The sequence below is a fragment of the Simochromis diagramma genome, unplaced genomic scaffold (genome assembly GCF_900408965.1).
Source record: "Simochromis diagramma unplaced genomic scaffold, fSimDia1.1 OVJJ01000501.1, whole genome shotgun sequence".
In the NCBI taxonomy this organism is placed as follows: Eukaryota; Metazoa; Chordata; class Actinopteri; order Cichliformes; family Cichlidae; genus Simochromis; species Simochromis diagramma.
In genome coordinates, this window is record NW_024387320.1 from 102,651 (window position 1) to 121,386 (window position 18,736).

Consider the following 18,736-nt stretch of genomic DNA (forward strand, 5'->3'; position numbering starts at 1 on the left):
TTAAGAACATGGAACTTGTTTTCTTTCTGTCAACTTCTCCCTCTTTGCACATTTTCATGTTGTGCAGCAGAATATTTGTGTTCTGTGAATTAAAATGAAAGAGTACATAATAATGCATTTCTTTTAGTCTTACCTGCCATGATGTGAAGCTATCACCTGCTTTCTGCTATAGCATAAAATCCCTTTAAGTTTCCTGCAGAGAGCAGACCATTTATCTTTCTCTGTTCGCTAGTGGGAGTGGGAATATTTCCTGTGATATTGCTTTTTATTAACCCTTGATCAGCTTTTCACACTGCCGACTGTATTATTTTTATGATGGGTGGGAACATGAGATATGGGAGCTAGGGAGTCAGCAATGATCCCTGAGAATAATAAGGTTTATTTCCCACTTATTTCACAAGTGAGCCAAGTGCGAGAATACCACAAAATGAAGTAAAACAAATAAGGACCTATGGATGCAAATGCAGAGAAATGAGTGTATTTTATTTAAAAGCATTAGGGAACGTCTTTGTTTACAGCAGAACAGTGACTTGTGTTAAATAAAGTTTAAAAAAAAAACATTTCTGCCCAAATAAAAGACAATTTCTGGAACATAAAATGATAAAATTTTCATATTACTTGCACAGTAGGCGTCCTTTCCCAACACCTCATCACTTTGGCAAGAAGGTGAACGTAATCTTTACAGTGTATGAGCCACACACAGCAAGATACTTTGCAAATATTGCACACACTCCTTGTTTTATATACACATTAATACACAACTTGGAATATACCTTTTTGTATGCAATGGCTTTAAATACTTTAAAACTCTCCCATTCTAAGACATCAAAGTGATTTAAGGTTGAATGCTAATGTTACATCGTAGCAGGCCCTTATTCCAAAATTGCATTTTTCTAGAAATATACCTTCATGTACAGGGAGAGGAGCACTGATGTATGCAGCATACACCATTAATCAAGACATCAATACAGTCGCTTATAAAAGTGAAATATTGTCCATAAAAAACATTGTGAAACATTATCAAAATAAACAAAAATGGACTGTTGGGAGAGTGTAGGTGTAATGTAGTGACATGCATATTAAAAAAATCCCAACAGGAATGTTTTTAAAGAAAACACTGCTCAGTCTTTTCAGGTAGAAACACGTAAAGACAAGACAGGTTATGTCTTATCAAGCATCACGTCATCATAAAGGAGGAACAAAGTCCGTGTCCTGTCATCTCTGCTGCACAGAGTCTCATCTTTGTCCTCCCCCCACCTCCATCACACAGCCACCATGCTCCCTTATCCATGTTAAACAGGTCCAGTGCCTTGCTCATATTGGTCTTCGGTGGCCAGACAGAAAATAGAAAAATGAGACTTGTCTGTTTTTCCCATCAGTTTCTCTCTAGGCTGAGAAGCAGGATTAAGTTCTGGAGTGATAATATGGCATCACTAGTCATGCCTGCGTTGGCAGGCTTAGGCAGCTCTGAGTTTCACCCAGGCTGACATCAAACCACAGAGGATGAGCTGGGAATGCCCTGGATGGTGGCACTGGTTGGTGTGCCACTGATGGCATTAAAGATGTGAAGCGAGTCTGGGAGAACGCTTTTCATGCCATCCTCCACTGGAATGATCTGGAAAGAAAAGAGTGTGTAGGGAAGAACAGACAGTCTTAGCAAACAGTTACTGCAAGTGAATCTCATTTTTAACATTGCTCTAGTTAGCTTTCTTGCTAAAAGTTGATGAGGACACTGATACTACTCTCATGTATATATGCAAAAATATAACGCTACAGATGGAACACAGCTAGCTTAGCTAGGCAAACAGGCTCGAAAAAAGAGGAAACAGCAACTTCTGTCTAAATAGTAACAAAAACTGTCAGTTAGCACTTCTAATTAACTAATTAACATGTCAGGCTATTAGTTGGCTTTGAACAGAGCCAGGCAAACAGTTTTTCCTCCCTTTTGAGGTTTTGTCTCAGGTTAAGCTAACTAGCTTGCTGTAGCTGTATATTAACCAAGCATATAAAGACATATAAAGCTAATTTAAAGCAAAGGTATTAATCAGGAAGCTTAACACATACATGAAACCAAAAACAGCTAGGTAAAAACAATCAATCCACAAAACACGCACACAAAAAAAATCTGAAAGCAGAAGAAAAATTTGTGCATGTATGTATGTACATAAACATATAATGTAAATTGATGTTACATAGCACACACATTCTGAATCTGATCCACAAACATACTGTTAATTCACACTCAAATACATGTAATGTACACACATATATGTACATGCATATACACGGTACATACTGTGTATGCGTGCAAGACAATAACTCGGCAAGCCAAAACAGAAAAAAAAGCCAATATGTGATTGTTGGTGTAGCCAGACGCTGGAACAAGTATATTTAGAACAGGAATGTTTTATGTTTTGATTTTGGAAATTGCTGCAATAGAGTTGAAATACTTCAATGTTAATGGCTTCAGTCTTTGCAAAGGGCACTTTTTGCAATTTCCCGGTGAGCTGACTAAAATAATATTTTATGTGTGGCTAATTTCAGATTTATTGCAGGGATGTAAAGATAAGTCAGTGGCCTGATGAGATAACTGTGTATCAATCTATCTAGTGTTTTTAAGGTCCTCTAGCTTTACCAGCTTAAAAAATTCTAATGATATTATTAAGAAACATTTGGCAAATTAGAATTGAGAACAAGGACTTATTAATGTTTGAGTCTGTTTTATAGTCTAAAATGTAATGTGTACACCAATTCCACCTCAAGCCACTTTGTACCATCAATCCTTAAGTTGCACAGACATCTGACGGAACCAACAATTAACTGTCTTTATTGCACACGTATTTGTCTTTCATTACCATCATATCTGCTCATGTCAGCACAAAGAGAGAACAGAGAGTGATGTTATCAAAGAGCCCATTATCACTTAATCAGTCATATAATAAATGACACACTGTCTACCTGCTAAAACCCTAATTCAGAGTCAGATTACAGGTATAGCATTAGCAACGCTCAATGTAATTACACTATTACTTGGGCTGAGCAACAGCTAATGTACTTACTTGTTCGTGCATGATGATGGACAGCTCTCTGGCTAGTTCTCTGTAGTTGGCCTTCATCTCATCGTGGTACTCCTGCTGGTCTTCTTTGATCAGTCGTTCATTAATGCCCAAACCGTGGCCACACGCATCCACAAAATGCCTGATCGCAAAAACAGTGTTAAAATGTGCTAAAGGGAGATCTGAACAATCTTTGCACACAAACACACACAGTCATGTTTTCATATCTTTGTGAGGACATCTAATTGACATAATGCTTTGCCCTAGCTGCTTACCCTAACCCCAACCATCAAAAATGAAGTCTAACCTTAACCCTAAACCTAACCATAACCTAATTGTAACCCTGACACTAAAACCACATTGAGCCTCAGAAATGCCTTCAAACTTCTGGGGACGGGAACTGTGTCCCCATAAGGGCTGTTGGTCCCCACAAAGATATGCAAACGTGGTACTCACACCCTCACGTAAGTCAGCGACATCTCACCTGAAGACCTCTTTCAACTGTTTGACCTTGTTATCAGGATATTTCTTGGCACATGTATCATCGAGAAAAGCTCTGGCATACGCAAGAGGTCCTGCATTTACCTGAGGGCGGATGTGATAGATTTTTTTTTGTGAGTATTGTATGTCAGGTTTGTATTGTGTTGCTTTTACGTTTCACAGAACTTAAAAGCAGGCACCTGGACGCTGATGCTGCCCTGCAGTTTGAGCTGCAGACGGATCATGTCCACCTCGCTGGAGGAGCACAGCTGTTTGATCTCAGCCACCTTCTTGCTCATCTCGTCGATGGCAACCTCGATGGGGCTCAGATCAGTATGGTGTTGATACATCACCGCAATCCGTTTCTTTACATACGGAAAACAATGAGTGGCTGGAGGAGAGAAAACACAATGAGGTTAGTGGTGAATAGCGAATAGACAGATTTTCTTAGTTTTGCAGCTCAGGATCTGTACAGCCTGTGAAAGCCACCACATAATAAAGATAAGAAGACGTGCTTGAACTTTTGAATCTTTTGCACCATAAATGAATAAAACCTGATTAGGATTACGAAATGTCCATGAAAAAAAACAGCTGACATGTTCAAAATCTAATCAAGATCTTCATTCATCCACAGTGACTAAAATAAATGGACAAAATTACGTGTGTAATGAACAGTTCAAGGCAGACTTGCTCTGTTGTGCTGCCCAAAAAAACCACAACCCACTCCACCCCCCAAAATAGGAGTAGCCAGCCAATAATTAGAGAGAGAAAAAAGTATCTAACATTTAGGATATAAAGAGATTAAGTAGACTTTAATCAGAAAGAGCAGTTGAAGTCTGATAATGGGTTTATCCTGTATTTATCAGATCACTGTATTTTGAAAACACTGATGTTTATCCAGGCAAGAGACATCTAACAAGACACAACCTGAAGACTGAAAGTCAGCGCTGTTTGACTGAATCCATGTTCCACTACAACATAAATATAAGCTGGGTATTTACTGGTAAGTATAGTCCTGCGTTTGCACTGCTCCTCCACACCGCCTTGCTTTTTGCCCGAAATGGTGAAAGGCATCTCGAAAACAAATCGACGGATGTTGTGGCTCTTTTCAAAGTCCGTTTTCCTGTCGACCAGCTCCTTCTCCTCCAGGTATGGAGTCACATGTGTCACTTGGATGTATGCGTACTTTGAGTCCAGGTCCTTGGGGTTGATCTGCAGAGAATGCATGAGTTTTAAAACTGTATCAGCCTGTGCAAAATAACTAAATAACTAAAAATAAACGATAAATTAACAAAAGTCTCACCCGCCCAGAGTCCTGAATCATCTTCACATTCTCCTGACCAAACTTATCAGAGTATAACTTGAGGAGCCGCTGAGAAATCTCTGAAAGAGGCGTGAATTTGGGTTCTTTGTAGATATACTCCTTCCCATCTTCATCTTCAAAGAAGCCCTAAAAAAATAAAAGAGGAAAAAACCCATATAAGATACTTTCAAATTGTCAGACTAAATGAAAACGCAGCGTTTATCTAATAGATAATACCACATCAAACCATTCATGGGTTGTGAGTGGGAGTCATTTCAGTCAAGACATTTTTTTTTAAAGATATGAGAATTTGGCCGACTCCAAACTATCCACAACCGTCTATTAAACATTTAAGAACAGAGACCAAAACTACAAAAAAGCCAGTCTTAGGTCGTTGATGTGAGACACGTCAAAGGACCGACATAGGTACATGAATTTCACACAGTCAGTGCATGTTAGTTATTTGTCTTGAATGTAAATGGGAATGGGAATGCCAGTGAGATTTATTAGCCCTTCAGCTGTTTCCTGCAAAGATTAGGATAGCACTAAAGCTGGAAAATACGAGGAATTAAAGGGCTGGAAGATAAGCAATGCACGTGAAACAGCACTGACTGCATTAGCAAAGGAGCACAACACAGCCTAAAACGTCACTACAGTTCCAACTGAAAGGTTGGCTTTCATATTGATTTACCTCAGCCTCTGAGTCAGTAAACTGGTACTGCTACAGGGGTGTGGACAACACACACACATACACATAAAAACAAATGAAATTACTGTTATACCAGAAACCTATACTGTGAAGAAATTTAATGCCATCAATTTCTAAAAACATCTCAAAGATAGAAGCAACCACACCCAACAAATTCATTAATAAACCTTAAAATAACAGTCATTACTAAAACTTAGCAAACTAAAGCATAAACACTTGATGAGTAAATGAGTGCCATGCAAAACATTCTCCCAAACGGAAGCAGCAGCGCTGACTGCCTGCTACTGTAGCTCGAAGCAACAAACTATGGCTGAGAAGTGCAATGAATTGAAGCAACACCAAAGTCACACACAGACTCAGGCCGCTCACAAGGGCTCACGGGGTCTACTGCATAACTTACCGCTGCCTTCGAAGAGGATTAAAAAGAAGCAGAGAGGTGTATTAGAGCGGATCTGAAAACACCACAGCATGTGGTCATGCTCGTCAGCATAATAATCGTAACGGAAAACCCCCCCAAAGCAAAACAAAACTTAACCTCATCAGCAGCTGCCGTGCTTCATACAGACATTAGAAGGATTTCTTTAGTGAAATCAAGTGTGAATGAGTTTAAGCTAGTTGAACTCACCTGGCCAAAGAAAGCCACTCTGAAGTACGTGCCCAGCATCCTCTTCCCAGTATGCATGACCTCCGTCACCTTGCTGTACGCTCGATGCAGCGTGTCATACAGGTGAGCCAGTTTCTGTGTAGAGTCAGTGAACTTGATCAGGATTTAAAGATGCTTATGCTGCACGCTTAGCCTGAATCGAACAGAACTGTTGCGGGGGGAATACAACACCCGACAAATAGAGTTTGTACCTCAAAGTCCCTCCGCTTCTCATAAATGGGGATAATGAGCTTGTAGATGTCAGAGATGAGCTCGTAACGCTCCGCTTTCCACAGCCCATCTGCGCACTCCTCCAGAAGCTCCATTAAGACGTCCTGAGGGATGAGCACAACAGAGATGGAGAGCTGCTGGTGTACAGTGCAAAAGAAACACAGCTCACAGCGTGTCAGCAGCTCATTTTATCACAATTAAACATGCAATTTTAAAGACATGCTGAAAGAAAATAGTTGCCTTCTTTGATTTATTCTTTCTTATAAAAGAAAAATAGAAATAGTAACAGCTTTTGATGTGACTAAATCTGCTTTCCTCCAGCAAATGTGATTTCATTTTATTTTATTTTTTCATTTTTAGCACAAATGATCAAAGTACTTCATTAAAGTGGACGTCTTGCATTCCGACGTCCTCCATCATTGCGGCTTCTTCGTCGATGTTTGGAGTCACAACACGAAACGCCGAGCAGCCCTGCTTGAACATGCCTGGAAACACCGAAAGATCAGGCATTATTATTCTTTTTTAAATCAACAGGGCTGCTATCTAATAAGCAGGAGAAACATTTCCATCACAGAATACCGAAGTACCTTTTCTCCGCAGGTATTCTGCCACGAGTGCTGCAACGTGAACATAGCACATGGCTGCCTGCAAACGGCAAAAACAAGTCAGGTCAGATAAGCGTGGGTAGATAAAAGCTCCGATTATGCTGCAAATCGGTATCGCTAGAAAAAGCAGCACATAGTAAACAGGGCAGTTTGCAGCACTTGATGGTGGGCCTCGCTGCACGCCACACTGGCACTGGTGCTTTGATACAAAGTAAATACAGTCTCTATCTGATGTTTAAGATTGTTGGGCCCAACATCAGACACAGAAATCAAAAGCAGGACCATTCAGCCACACAGACTTTCACCACAAACCTCAGACAGGTCTCCATTCTTCACATGGATTCGGGCCATGCTGTCAAGCCAGGTCTTGCGCAGCTCAGGTGTGCTGGCATAAGACTTTGCGAGACTGTACTGCAGGTCCACCAGCATCTCTGGATCTCTTTCATGCTCCTTCATCTGCGCTGTGGCCATCAACACTGTTCTGATGCGTTTAGTCAGGTCTTTCACATCCGATGGGAAAGCTGTGTTCTGTTGAAGATGACGCACTAATGTGAGCTAAATCATCGTTAGCTTCCTTTAGGCAAACTTGATTCTAACTGGTTTATTTTATTCATTAAGCTCAGGCATAGTTTTCAAATGGCCTCTTTAAGTGGAACCAGGATGAACCTGTTGCACGTGTGTTCCTCACCTTGATAGTTTTATCACTGTTAGCACAGTTGTTGATTATTGACAGAGACTGCTGGAAGCGAGTACTTCCTATACCAATGACATCTGCTATCAGCTGACTGACAGCAATCACAACCTAAAGAAAAAGAAAGGTCAACAGTTCAAAAGAGGAATGAAAATGCTTGTGGTCTCTAGAATCCCAGAAAATTTGGCTTAAGGCAGGTAGATATTAAAGTTTTACTGTGGCGGCAACTATCTCACCTGTAAATGTGTCCGGACGAAGGACTTGCGACCAGTGTAGTCAAAGTTGCTCTTCATGAGAAAATAGAGCAGATGGGCTGCGTCGCTGCGAATGGAGCTCAGCTTGGAGTTGCAACATTTCAAAATCTCATAGCAGAAAGCAGCACACATGTCTGCACGCCCTTCAAAAAACGTGCACGGGAACTAAGGGGTCAAGAAGACAAAAATCAGTCAGTGGCTTACGTGGTCCTCTCATGGGTTAACAAAAGGAGAAAAGTTATTAAATAAGGCGCGTAAGTCCTTCATACCTTGTAAATGAAGGTGCGCAGTGAAGTGAAGACCTGCTTGAGGGCCGTTTCTGACTGATTGATCCGCAGGAAGCAGAGGTGGACATCAAACACCTTCTTCATCAGTGGACTGTGGCCGTGATCAGCACACAACTGTGTCTGTGGCATAAGAGAGGATCATCGGATTTAAAAATAAGCCCTTATTTCACAATAATGGGGCAGAACAAGGTTAATTAAGTAAATACACAAAATACAGTGAATTTGTTTGGTACCTTAAAACTCATGATGAAGATGCTGAGTGTGTCCAGGACGGTCAGGCAGACTTCAGTGGCAATGTTGGTCTCCAGCAGTGACTGATTTAACACATCAGCATCCGAGTGACTGTAGGCTACAAAGACAAGAAAAGGCTGTAGTTCTTTCAATCACCACCAGTACACTCAATGCAAAACCTCTCCTTTGTTATATATGGTCATGTCTCTCAAAAACGTAGCGTTAGAGGCAAAGCCGCTGCATGAAAGTTTGAGTTTCATTCCAAACTGAGGCCAAAATTATCTGACAAACTAAAGCATTTCATGGAAAAATTGTCACAAGCTGGCGAGGCATTTTTTTCTTTATAAACTACAGCGATGATTTTATTTGATTGCATGAAGTTCAAATGTTGACATTCTTTTCCTGGAACGTTTTGGAAATTTTGGAATAAAACCCTTCATAATTCACGAGGACTGCTTTCACAAAGCGAAATGTAAAAATGTAAAGTTGAGAGCAGAAGATGAGCTGGGTAAAGGGATGAGGAGGTTTTGAAAGCTGATGTTCTGTTAAAACAGGCATGCTCTTAAATCAACCAAATCAACATAGCCAGTATAGCAAACGTCCTAACATCCTGGTACATTCTTACCATGGTCTACAGATATGCCAAGAACACTTGAAATCTTTCTTACACTGAAAACACAAAGAAACTTATTATTAAATAATGCCATTTAACAAGATCATCGCCTAACAGTGGACGGCTGCACAGCTTCCTCCCCAGTTTCTTTGAATTTACTGATGCACACATGTTTTCTAAGGCTTTTCCTGCTGGGATGTAGTATAATGGAGAAGAAGAGGATGCTGATGTTGAAAGAGAGGCATGAGGAGGACGAGGGCCCTGTGATGGAGAGTGTTTGATGAGAAGTACAGTATGAGGGGAGGGGCACTTACTGTGGTTAAATGTGTATGAGTTATCCAGGCTGCTGAGCTGCTGTAAGCGGGCATGCATCATTCCCGCCCTGTTACGGGACACAGGAAGAGTCTGAGACTTCCGCTCATGTGCAACAGGTCCTGCCCCATCCTGGTTCCTGATGAGGAAACAGGATGAGTTAATGAAGCTGCAGGTTACGGTAAATAATACATAGATTTTACAACTAACACTCGAACGCCCTGGGAGCGATTTGAATTTATGAGAATTTAAAGGCGAAAGTAAAGTTGTGAGTGCATGTTTGCCATGCAGTTTAAAGCTGAGAATAATCAAAGTGGTACTGACAGCATTTATTGGTTTAAGCTGAAGCCATGCATGTAAGAATGCGAGAGGCGATGAACTTAAAGCGTCGGATGTGTCACAGCACTGCAACTTTTTTTCTTTTAATGGTGAGAAGTTATCATGCAATTGCTCTCAGTTTCACCTTCAGGCTTACCCAAGCAGGAGAGGGCAGGAGCCAGGTTTTATTTCATTATGTTAAACTTGCCAGCGTTTCAGTGGACAGAGACAGAAACAGTGGTGGGGGGTTAGACAGAGTGAATACATAAAGCCTTCTGGGAGTCGCGGCGAGTTCCCTAACTGTGATTCAAGTACAGTGCGTGTACTCTGATCAAATCAAATTAAAATAACAGTAAAGTCAGACCCTTCAATAATAAGCAACATGATGGCTTACAGACAACAAATAGCTGGATACTCATAAACTGCATAAAACCTAATGAACAAGTTGCGTTGATTTGTCTTCTCATGATAAACAAGTGCTGAGAAGCCTGAAATCCTGTATGGGTGACAGCAACATTACCTTGCAATGTATCTCTTTCCCATGTATCTGAACTGATGGAGGCACACTCTGAGAAATGGAAAGTGGGTATAAAATTATTATAAAAAACTCAGTTGCCATGTGTTTTTCTGCAATGCGTGTAATAGCTGGTTATTCTCTATAAGATGTCTTACTCGACTAAAGTGAAGAAGTCCATCAGGTCAGAAGATGATGCCTTGTTCCAGTATGTGAACAGAGCATCTAAAAGAGACAGAGATGGACACTGTGGAGACTTCTTTTGGGTTTTTTTTTTTTTTTTTTTTAAACGTAGTGTAAACAATTAAGTAAAGCTGGAAGAGCAGGAGTTGTCGCAGAGATGAGAGTTTACCTTCAGACATGCTTTTGAGCACATGTAAGAAACACATGAGGAGGCTCTTGATCTCTGCCTGGTCCAGTTTATCACATCGCAACAGCGGGCTTCCCAGAGTCGAGGCAGGTTGGTTCTGCAGGACAAACGGGACAATCAGGCATGGATAGAAAAATACATAATCCTACCAGTGTGTTGGCTCCAAGTAAGATTTGAAAAACTAATCAGGTTATTTGAGACTTACCACAGCAATGCCATAAAATCTGTCGCCTTATTTGATAGCATCAGTACATTTTCACGATATTTTTGACCATTTAAAAAAAACAGCAATCAATAATACAAGCATAGCACAACGACTGAATACAACGCTGAGGATTTTCTTGTTTGGCTCTGGCTTAAAACTTTATTTTTATTTAGGAACAACCGTGTGATGTGGGCTCTAAGCATTTGGATAATGATACTATTCCCCATTCTTTCCCCACAACAGTGGATTTTAAATTAAACAATCAAGATGTGACTAAAGTCCAGATTTTCAGCTTTAATTCAAGGGGTTTAACAAAAGTATTGCATTAACCGTTTAGAAATTGCAGCACACATAAATCCCCATTTCAGAGGCTCAACATTACTTTAGCAAACTAGAATAGCTAAACAAAAGAACTGTTTCTAATACTGCAAAATATTTGGTTATATTTAAATCACCAAATGCTGCATTTCCTCCTTTGAGATGCTCTGTCAGGCTCGTATCACCACCTTCAGTTGCTGCTTCAGTTTTGTCTTTGGTAACTGAAAAAGCATGCTCTGCTGAGATTGTTATGGTCCCTGAAGAATATGCAATTTCTTTGCCATAATAGACATTAAGGTTGGTTTTCCAGTATGCTTTGGGTCAATGTCCTTTTACACTGTAAAGTGCTGCATGATCAGTTTTGGGCAGAGAATGAAACCTAATACTGAGCGTTCCAGTGAGGGAATGCCACGCTACCAAATACAAGTTAAACACGCCAGGTCTTTTATCTGCTTACTTTGCCATGGAATAGTGAGGAAATAGACCTCACCTTGTCCAATTGCTTATTCCTAAACAGTAATGCAATACTTTTCTTAAATCCTCTGAATAAAACTGAAACCTGCACTCTAATCATATCTTGATTGTTTCATTTCAAACTCACTTTTTGAGGTTTACAAAGGCAAAACTACAAAAACTGTATTATTGTCCAAATACTTAAGAGGTTTTCAGAAGTTCAGAGAACTACACTGCAGTGAAATGATTCATCCAGATGTTGCAGGGATTTGTTCCCCCAGCTGAGGCACACGGCAGGGAAAAAAAACAAAACCCAAGCAGCAGAGCAACAGCTTTACCGCAGCAAGAAGTTGGCTATATACCAAGCACGTTCCTTTGCCAGCAGTTAGTCTAGACCATGAAACTAGCTGGGGATGACTTCATGGAAAGCATGATGCTGTTGCTTTGGATTTTTAAAGGGTGTTTTGCAGACTGGAGAACTTTAAGGCTAAAATTAGGTTGGAAAGGCTGATGTGAACTTCAAAGTCTGGTACACTTTTGGGGCTTGAGCTATTCTTGAGTTGCTAATAGTTGTGTGTCTTCTTGCCCCCTCAGCAGGGAAATAAAGCAGCTGCTGCACACCAGAAACAAAAGCAGTTCCAACACGGGGTGAAACACGACAACAAAAATCCAGTCCTTTGTGTTTAAATCTTCTCAGATTTAGTTTGAGGCTGTTTATCAGAGAGAGACAAGAAATCACACAGCACGAATGAGAGGAAATCAAAAGCATGCATGCTTATCACCATCTGGAACAAGAAAAGCGCTAAACGCTCGTGAGGCCCTGAGGTAAAACACGTCTGCTTTACAGCAACAGAGAATAAACAGGACAAAGCCTGACAATCTCCTGGCAAAGTAAGGGCTTAGAGTTTAGGGCATCAACACACACACCTGCGCACACACACACTATCATTCCCAGATGGGACACTCCTAGGAGGGACTGTGTGGAGCAAGGAGGTGTTTTGTACTTGAAGTGAACTGCTGGACTGCAGGGCCCTCTCTGGCACACTGGGGACAGTGAGCAGGGAGAAGTCCATGGTGGCACGCTTGGAGTGCACGGAGAGCATGGACTCCTCAGTCTCCGTAAAGAATTGCAGGACATTGACAGAGTGTCTCCGTAGAAACTTCTCCGTCTGCCATGGCCAGCCATACAGTGAAGGTGAGGAGTTAATGGCACAAGTTAGCAAAGAGAGACTTTATGTGGCAGTTTTTCCCATAATAAGGGGACATCTGATGTGCCTGAAGTGCCATTTTGAATTGCATGTTAGACACATGCGTCAAAGAAAGGCTAAATTGGATTTCTAATACATATACATAAACATTTTCCGGGAATCTCAAAGCTCATTCTGTCAAATACCTTGTCAAGGGAACTGCCCTTGTCATTGTTCCTCTCAGGCAGGCTGTTCCCAGAATCAGTGCTGATGAGCGATCCACGAGAGTCGGCGTGGCGCACAGAGTTAATGTTGGGGGTGGACGCCGCATGAGGTGAAGCTGTAAAAAGGAATAAGAGTGAGATGTTACATGAAATAAACATAAAGTAACCTGAAAGGGGAAAAAAAGGAATGTCTTATCATTTACCGGTGCCAGAGATGGCTCCAAAAACATCTTTGTGGAAGGCGGTGTCCAGAAAGGTGCTCGACCTCGGAGGTGTCATCAAAGTGTTGGTATGGAGAGAATCATCTCTTCCATTCTGCAGGACAAATAAAGAGTTTAATGAATCAAACCCACATAAAACACTGTGTGTGTGTTTTTTAAATGAAAGTTAACTACACGGACAGCTCTAAAATCTCTGCTCAAAAGCACACACAATTATATTATATTTATATGTTACATTTATTTTGTAGTATTATTGAGATATTTTTACATGCATCAAAATTTGGATCAAATGGACACAGCATATGGATAAATACATAATACTCAGAAAACACACTAGGTGGCTCCCTTACACTGGTGCAGTGGTTGACGGTGAACGGCGACACTTCCTTCACATTTAGCCTGTTGACGTTTTCTTGGAGCAGACCAAACAAGGGCAAGTACAGGGTGACTAACCTGGCCTGCTGGCTCTGAAAAACAAAATGAATAATTTAAAGAAATGTCTCAATATCACACACGTCTCACAAACACACTCATAAAGACAGGGACAGGGGTGTGAAAACACTGCTTACTTTTGAGGTGTAGCGATCGTCAAATGCATGCTTCATCATGAGGCTCTTCAGCACTTGGATGGCAATCTGACGAATCTCCCTGAACTCCTGCAGAGCTGCGCTGGCTTCCCTGAGCAGCAGTCCAACCAGGAAGTGATTCTTACAGAAGTCATCCGTCAGCGAGTAATCCAGCTGGAGGTCTGTGAGGATAAATGGGACGATAAGGAGACTAGGACTGACCGACAGGAGAAGTAGATGAAGAGTGTGAAAGGAGAAACCCAAAAAACTCACTTACCAATTTGACACAGAGACAGTAATCAGAAAAAAACGATCAACATTTAGAGAGTATAGCTACTGCAGCCAGCTTTAAAACTCATTATAGGCAGATGATTCTTATAAACATCATCAAACAGTCTAAAATGAGGAGAAAACAAAGGGAAAAGCTCAAACATTCATGTTTGACAGATTCACACTGTGGTTGAGCTGCACTTCCACATCAGCAAACGTCGCTGAGAAACACGACTAAAGCTAGCGGCTGAACAACAGCAATGGTTTCCAGCAGCATTTTAGACACGTAAAGAAAACCCAAACACATGACTTTATTCAGAAACCTTTTGCTTTTATCTTTTTAAAACCTGCATTTGAAGCACACAAGAATTAAAAAGATATCTGGTTTCTCAGGAATGATGGGAAAATAGTTTACTCAGTATAGCCACAAACCCCCAAACCAGTTCAAGATAGAAACCCCCCCAAAAAACAAACAAACTACAAGCACACCAAATCCCCCAAACCTGATGATGATGACAAGTAATAAACAGTCTAATCTGACAAGATCATAACCTGAAATCCCAGATGAACCAGCTTACAGGAAAGCTTAAAGAACTGACAGGTTCAGATTTTAGAGGAAATTTGAAACTAATAAACGATCGGCATTGAAGTCACGACACCTTCCACCTACCTACTGGAGTGTCACATGACTCCACAGTATTACATGGAGGTAATGAGGCTAATTGAGGAAAACACAAAACAAACACAGTGTACAGTGTACATTTTTTTAAAGCAAAAGAAATCGACTGCATGAGCATTTTATTTATTTTAAAAAAACGCTGTATTTTATTGTATGTGTGCAGTATGTTCTGTGGGTACAAGTGCTTTATTTTGTAAAAAAGGTCATGAACTACTTTTGCGCTGCTGCCCTTCCACAGCAAAGCATTTTATATATGCAAACACTTTAGCAGTCATTATCACAACTTTCTCACCTTGAAATCTCAAAATCCGTCCCTTTCCAAACGGCATGGGCAGGTTTAAAGGGACGAAGTGCTCGTGGTTGCACACGACTCGCAGGAACTCAAACTTGAACTCAAACAGAGTCTGTATTGAGAATAAACCTCGATTAAGAATTATGGCTGATAATAAGGCTTTGCTTTATGACTTCAAGTTGAATAAATAAGTTGTGCAATTTATTTCTATAAAGGCTGTTGCACGTTGTTTTGTCAGCCCACCTTTGGGTCTCCAGGCACAAAACAGTTGATATAGTTGTTGATCTGCTTGAACACAAAGCCTCTGTCCATCAGGTTGAAACAACGCTACAAAATAAAGAGAGCACAGTATATTAGTTACCATTTACCTACAAGAAAAGCACTTTGAAAGCCATCTGTGATAAAGTATCTCTGGTTTCTGACCTTGATGAAGACTGCCAAGCTGTGGTTGGCATTCCGGGCAGCATCTAGGTTGTCCTTGTATTTCTGCGTGATGTGTGGCATGATCATGTTGACCAAGGTCTCCACAGTGTGATGGAACGATGCAGAGAAGCGCTGGTTCCTGGACAGCTGGAGGGCACAGCAGGTAAGTTGTTACAAATGTTGTTATTCAGCATGAAACATCCCAAAGAACTCCCATGAAAAGATCAAAGGTTCAAAATGTGGGAATTGTGGTTTATTTGAGTCAATCTTACATCCTTCAACAGCAAATAAATACTCAGACTTTAACTTCAAATATGAATTCATCCTTGTTTTATCCTTGAAACAGAAATAATTTGCTATTAGAGCTAATGTAAAAATAGCTATGTAGCAGATAAATGGTTAAAATAGTAAGCTTACATTTACAGATGCATAAAATAGTTAAATGTAACAGAAACAGTAAGCTTATTTTTTTCAGCTCAAGCTTAAAATGATTTCTTTAATCCATGGATTGTGACAGTCCTACACATGAGAAGCAGCATTTTAAGGACACATCATAGTGGTGGATGTTAAACACAGGGATGTGGTTGCCTATGGGGTTCGAACAAATGCCGCTAATTAAATTGCACAGCAGTGTGGGACAGACTGTGGATACATAAAACTTCCACTGTGGTGCTCCGGCTGTCCACAACACCCGGCATGCTGCAAACTACTGTGAAGAACCTAAAGTGTAATAAAGCGGGCATTAGCGGACACCTCGGAGTAAAGCGCACATGCTGCGGCGAACTTACCTTTACTTTACAGCTCTCAATCAAGTACTGAGCCATGGATTTGACTAAGGCTTCGAAGAAATACCAGGAGTACTGCACAACAGACAATTATCAGTTAGAGAACAGACGGCTATAATTAAAGACTGTGTAATCCTTTAAATAAGAACAAATGTGCTACCTTGAGCAGCTTGTTACTTGTGAGGAAGTCAGTGGAAGGCTTCAGGATTGCAGTCATGGCTTTAGCCAACTCCTCGTGCACCGTTCGGGTGGTGGAGGACGTGTATGGCTCAGTCTTGAAGACATACTGCATCAGAGACACGCAAAGACAGACATGTCAATTCATATGTGACTATATATGATTATGTAAAGGTCAAATAAAACAGAAATATGGATCAGACATGTAAAATTTACCTTCACGTAAGATCTAAGGTAGTGCTCCAAACCTTCCTCGTGGCACTGCGCCACAACGTGAATCATGACTCTAACAGGACGAAAGGCAAAAGCTCAAGTGAGATAACAGTTTCTACGCTAAGATTCTGCTCTCACGACACTGGAAAATTAACTTCCATTCATGAATTCATTCATTTCTCTCTGATCACAGCAAGACAAAAGGGAAAAAAAGGAATTTAGCAGTTATATTTCAGGCAAAAAGGGTGCAGGCAGAAGCAACAGCTTATATGTGACTACCCCTCACACATAACACGATATCAAGCAGATGGCAAACTGAGCTGCTTTCTTTCAATATTTTTAGCATATATAATGATATATGACTGATATTTCAATAACAGTAAATTGCATGGAATTTAATTTGCTCTATAGAGATGAAGCACTTCATGGATTCTTGCCTGGTGACGTTGACTGCCACGTCTTCCTGGGTGGCACTGGTTAGCACCCTGAACAGCTGATTGAGGATGGTGGGCAGGAACTTGATCATCACGTGACTCTCCATGGCATGCAGACTCTGAGATTAAAGCATCACCACAGATATGTTTACAAAGGATTTGTTCACAAACCTTTTTGTGTAAAATGAGGGAAATAAATGTTAAAAAAAAACACGTTTAAAATGTGCATGAAAGGCTAATTGAGAAGACCTTCGGGGAAAGCTAATCTACTCACAACAGGAGTACACGTGTGGATAACACTGTGCTAATCATCCACACTGTATGCTTCAGCGCCTGGAACGTGGCTGAGAGCAGATACTGGTGCATCGGTGCCTGCGCACAGGAAACTAACACGAGCCTGCCAAGTAATTTGGCGGGTTGCCAGTCGGCACAGCTGACCTGCCGTTTGACCCTCTGGCTATTGTTTGTGTTCACTGCTCTGTTTATATTATAGCCCAAGAGATGCACTGGACCAAACGTGGCTCTCTGTGTCAACGTTCACCAGGGGAAAAGTAAAGCGAGTTTTCCCGTGGACTGACAGTTAGCGACGGAAAAGGCGATAACTGAGCTGCCAGTATCACAGAAAAATATGGAAAAGACATCATGCAAACTAGGAGAAGACCTCTGACAGATTTACTGGTATCAGCCCAGCCTCTGCAGTTAAACTCTGTATAAACAGGGAAATGGAACAAGCTGTGCACAAACTGTCCAGAAGGGTGCGATATTGGCAAGCCACAACACACGCGCGCACAAAAAAACAGAGATCACTAATCTGCATGTGATTCAGCACCAGCCCAGTGTGACTGTTGCGTTACAACCGAACAAAAATAAGCATTTCCTTCCAACAACAACAAGAGTATATGCCGAATAATAACAACCACTTTGCCTGTATAGCACTTTTCAAAACACAGAGTTACAAACTGCTTCACAGTTTGAATAAAAGCCATACGTTAGAGAAGTATACATGTGCCAACATACACATAAATAAATTTAAACCACGGCCCAAAATAATGGGGGAAAGATGAATGGAAAGCTAATCTATAAACAATGAGTTCTTAGCAGTTGTTTCAAACAAACCACAGGTTGGGAGCTACAGCCTCCAAAGTGAAATCGCCTCTGGTTTTAAAGCAGGTCAGCTGCAGCGATAAGGTCTCAGTAGCTCTGATATATAAGCAGGGGCTTGTCTATTTAGCGCTTTAAATGTTAATAATAGGGTTCATAAATTCTAGTTAACTGGAACCCTTAAATTTCGCAGTGACTGATTTACCTTCAGGTATTTGACCAGCTCTCCTCCTGACGCCTGGGCGCCTGATGCAATGGTTTGACAGTAATGGAAAAAATTGTGCAAATGCTGATCCTGAAAGACAAAGCGAAACAAAACCTTTGTTGCTATGAAGAGCACAAACCGAGAACACAAAAGAAATAACACACTGGTAGGGTGCAGACGAAACAGGGGCGAAAAACTAACCTGAGTGTAGACAGTGGACACAAGGTGGGTGGAAACTTTGAATAACGGTTTTCCTCCATCCACCCATTTCACTTCAGGACCCAAATGCTGTAAAATGAGAAAAAGAAACAGCGCGTTTCTGTCACTACCTCCATAGACATGGATGCCACCAATGGGTGAGTTACT

General features: G+C 41.0%; 1 protein-coding gene across 12 annotated transcripts in view; it reads right to left on the reverse strand.

The window, feature by feature from the left end:
- Positions 1–129: 129 nt before the first annotated feature.
- The window catches only part of LOC120717603 (dedicator of cytokinesis protein 9-like), a 73,628-nt gene continuing 55,021 nt past the window's right edge, over positions 130–18,736 (reverse strand). For 2 of the 12 annotated variants that reach the window (XM_040005730.1, XM_040005731.1), the window contains exons 22-53: positions 18,572–18,658; positions 18,371–18,460; positions 17,068–17,183; positions 16,634–16,703; positions 16,401–16,526; positions 16,244–16,315; positions 15,456–15,602; positions 15,276–15,359; positions 15,033–15,144; positions 13,795–13,973; positions 13,576–13,692; positions 13,208–13,319; positions 12,987–13,120; positions 10,600–10,714; positions 10,406–10,472; positions 10,254–10,301; positions 9,418–9,554; positions 8,493–8,608; positions 8,242–8,379; positions 7,955–8,137; positions 7,716–7,829; positions 7,340–7,555; positions 7,010–7,067; positions 6,801–6,907; positions 6,404–6,526; positions 6,174–6,287; positions 4,840–4,986; positions 4,538–4,748; positions 3,737–3,927; positions 3,541–3,641; positions 3,060–3,198; positions 130–1,615 (exon numbers count right to left, since the gene is read on the reverse strand). In XM_040005730.1, coding sequence (XP_039861664.1) covers positions 1,490–1,615; positions 3,060–3,198; positions 3,541–3,641; positions 3,737–3,927; positions 4,538–4,748; positions 4,840–4,986; positions 6,174–6,287; positions 6,404–6,526; positions 6,801–6,907; positions 7,010–7,067; positions 7,340–7,555; positions 7,716–7,829; positions 7,955–8,137; positions 8,242–8,379; positions 8,493–8,608; positions 9,418–9,554; positions 10,254–10,301; positions 10,406–10,472; positions 10,600–10,714; positions 12,987–13,120; positions 13,208–13,319; positions 13,576–13,692; positions 13,795–13,973; positions 15,033–15,144; positions 15,276–15,359; positions 15,456–15,602; positions 16,244–16,315; positions 16,401–16,526; positions 16,634–16,703; positions 17,068–17,183; positions 18,371–18,460; positions 18,572–18,658 — 3,897 coding nt within the window. In that variant the 3' untranslated portion in view covers positions 130–1,489. Of the gene's footprint in view, positions 1,616–3,059; positions 3,199–3,540; positions 3,642–3,736; positions 3,928–4,537; positions 4,749–4,839; positions 4,987–5,530; positions 5,561–5,948; positions 5,955–6,173; positions 6,288–6,403; positions 6,527–6,800; positions 6,908–7,009; positions 7,068–7,339; positions 7,556–7,715; positions 7,830–7,954; positions 8,138–8,241; positions 8,380–8,492; positions 8,609–9,115; positions 9,160–9,417; positions 9,555–10,253; positions 10,302–10,405; positions 10,473–10,599; positions 10,715–12,986; positions 13,121–13,207; positions 13,320–13,575; positions 13,693–13,794; positions 13,974–14,731; positions 14,780–15,032; positions 15,145–15,275; positions 15,360–15,455; positions 15,603–16,243; positions 16,316–16,400; positions 16,527–16,633; positions 16,704–17,067; positions 17,184–18,370; positions 18,461–18,571; positions 18,659–18,736 lie in introns of all 12 variants that reach the window. The other 10 variants (XM_040005726.1, XM_040005723.1, XM_040005735.1 and 7 more) reach the window with 10 other exon arrangements.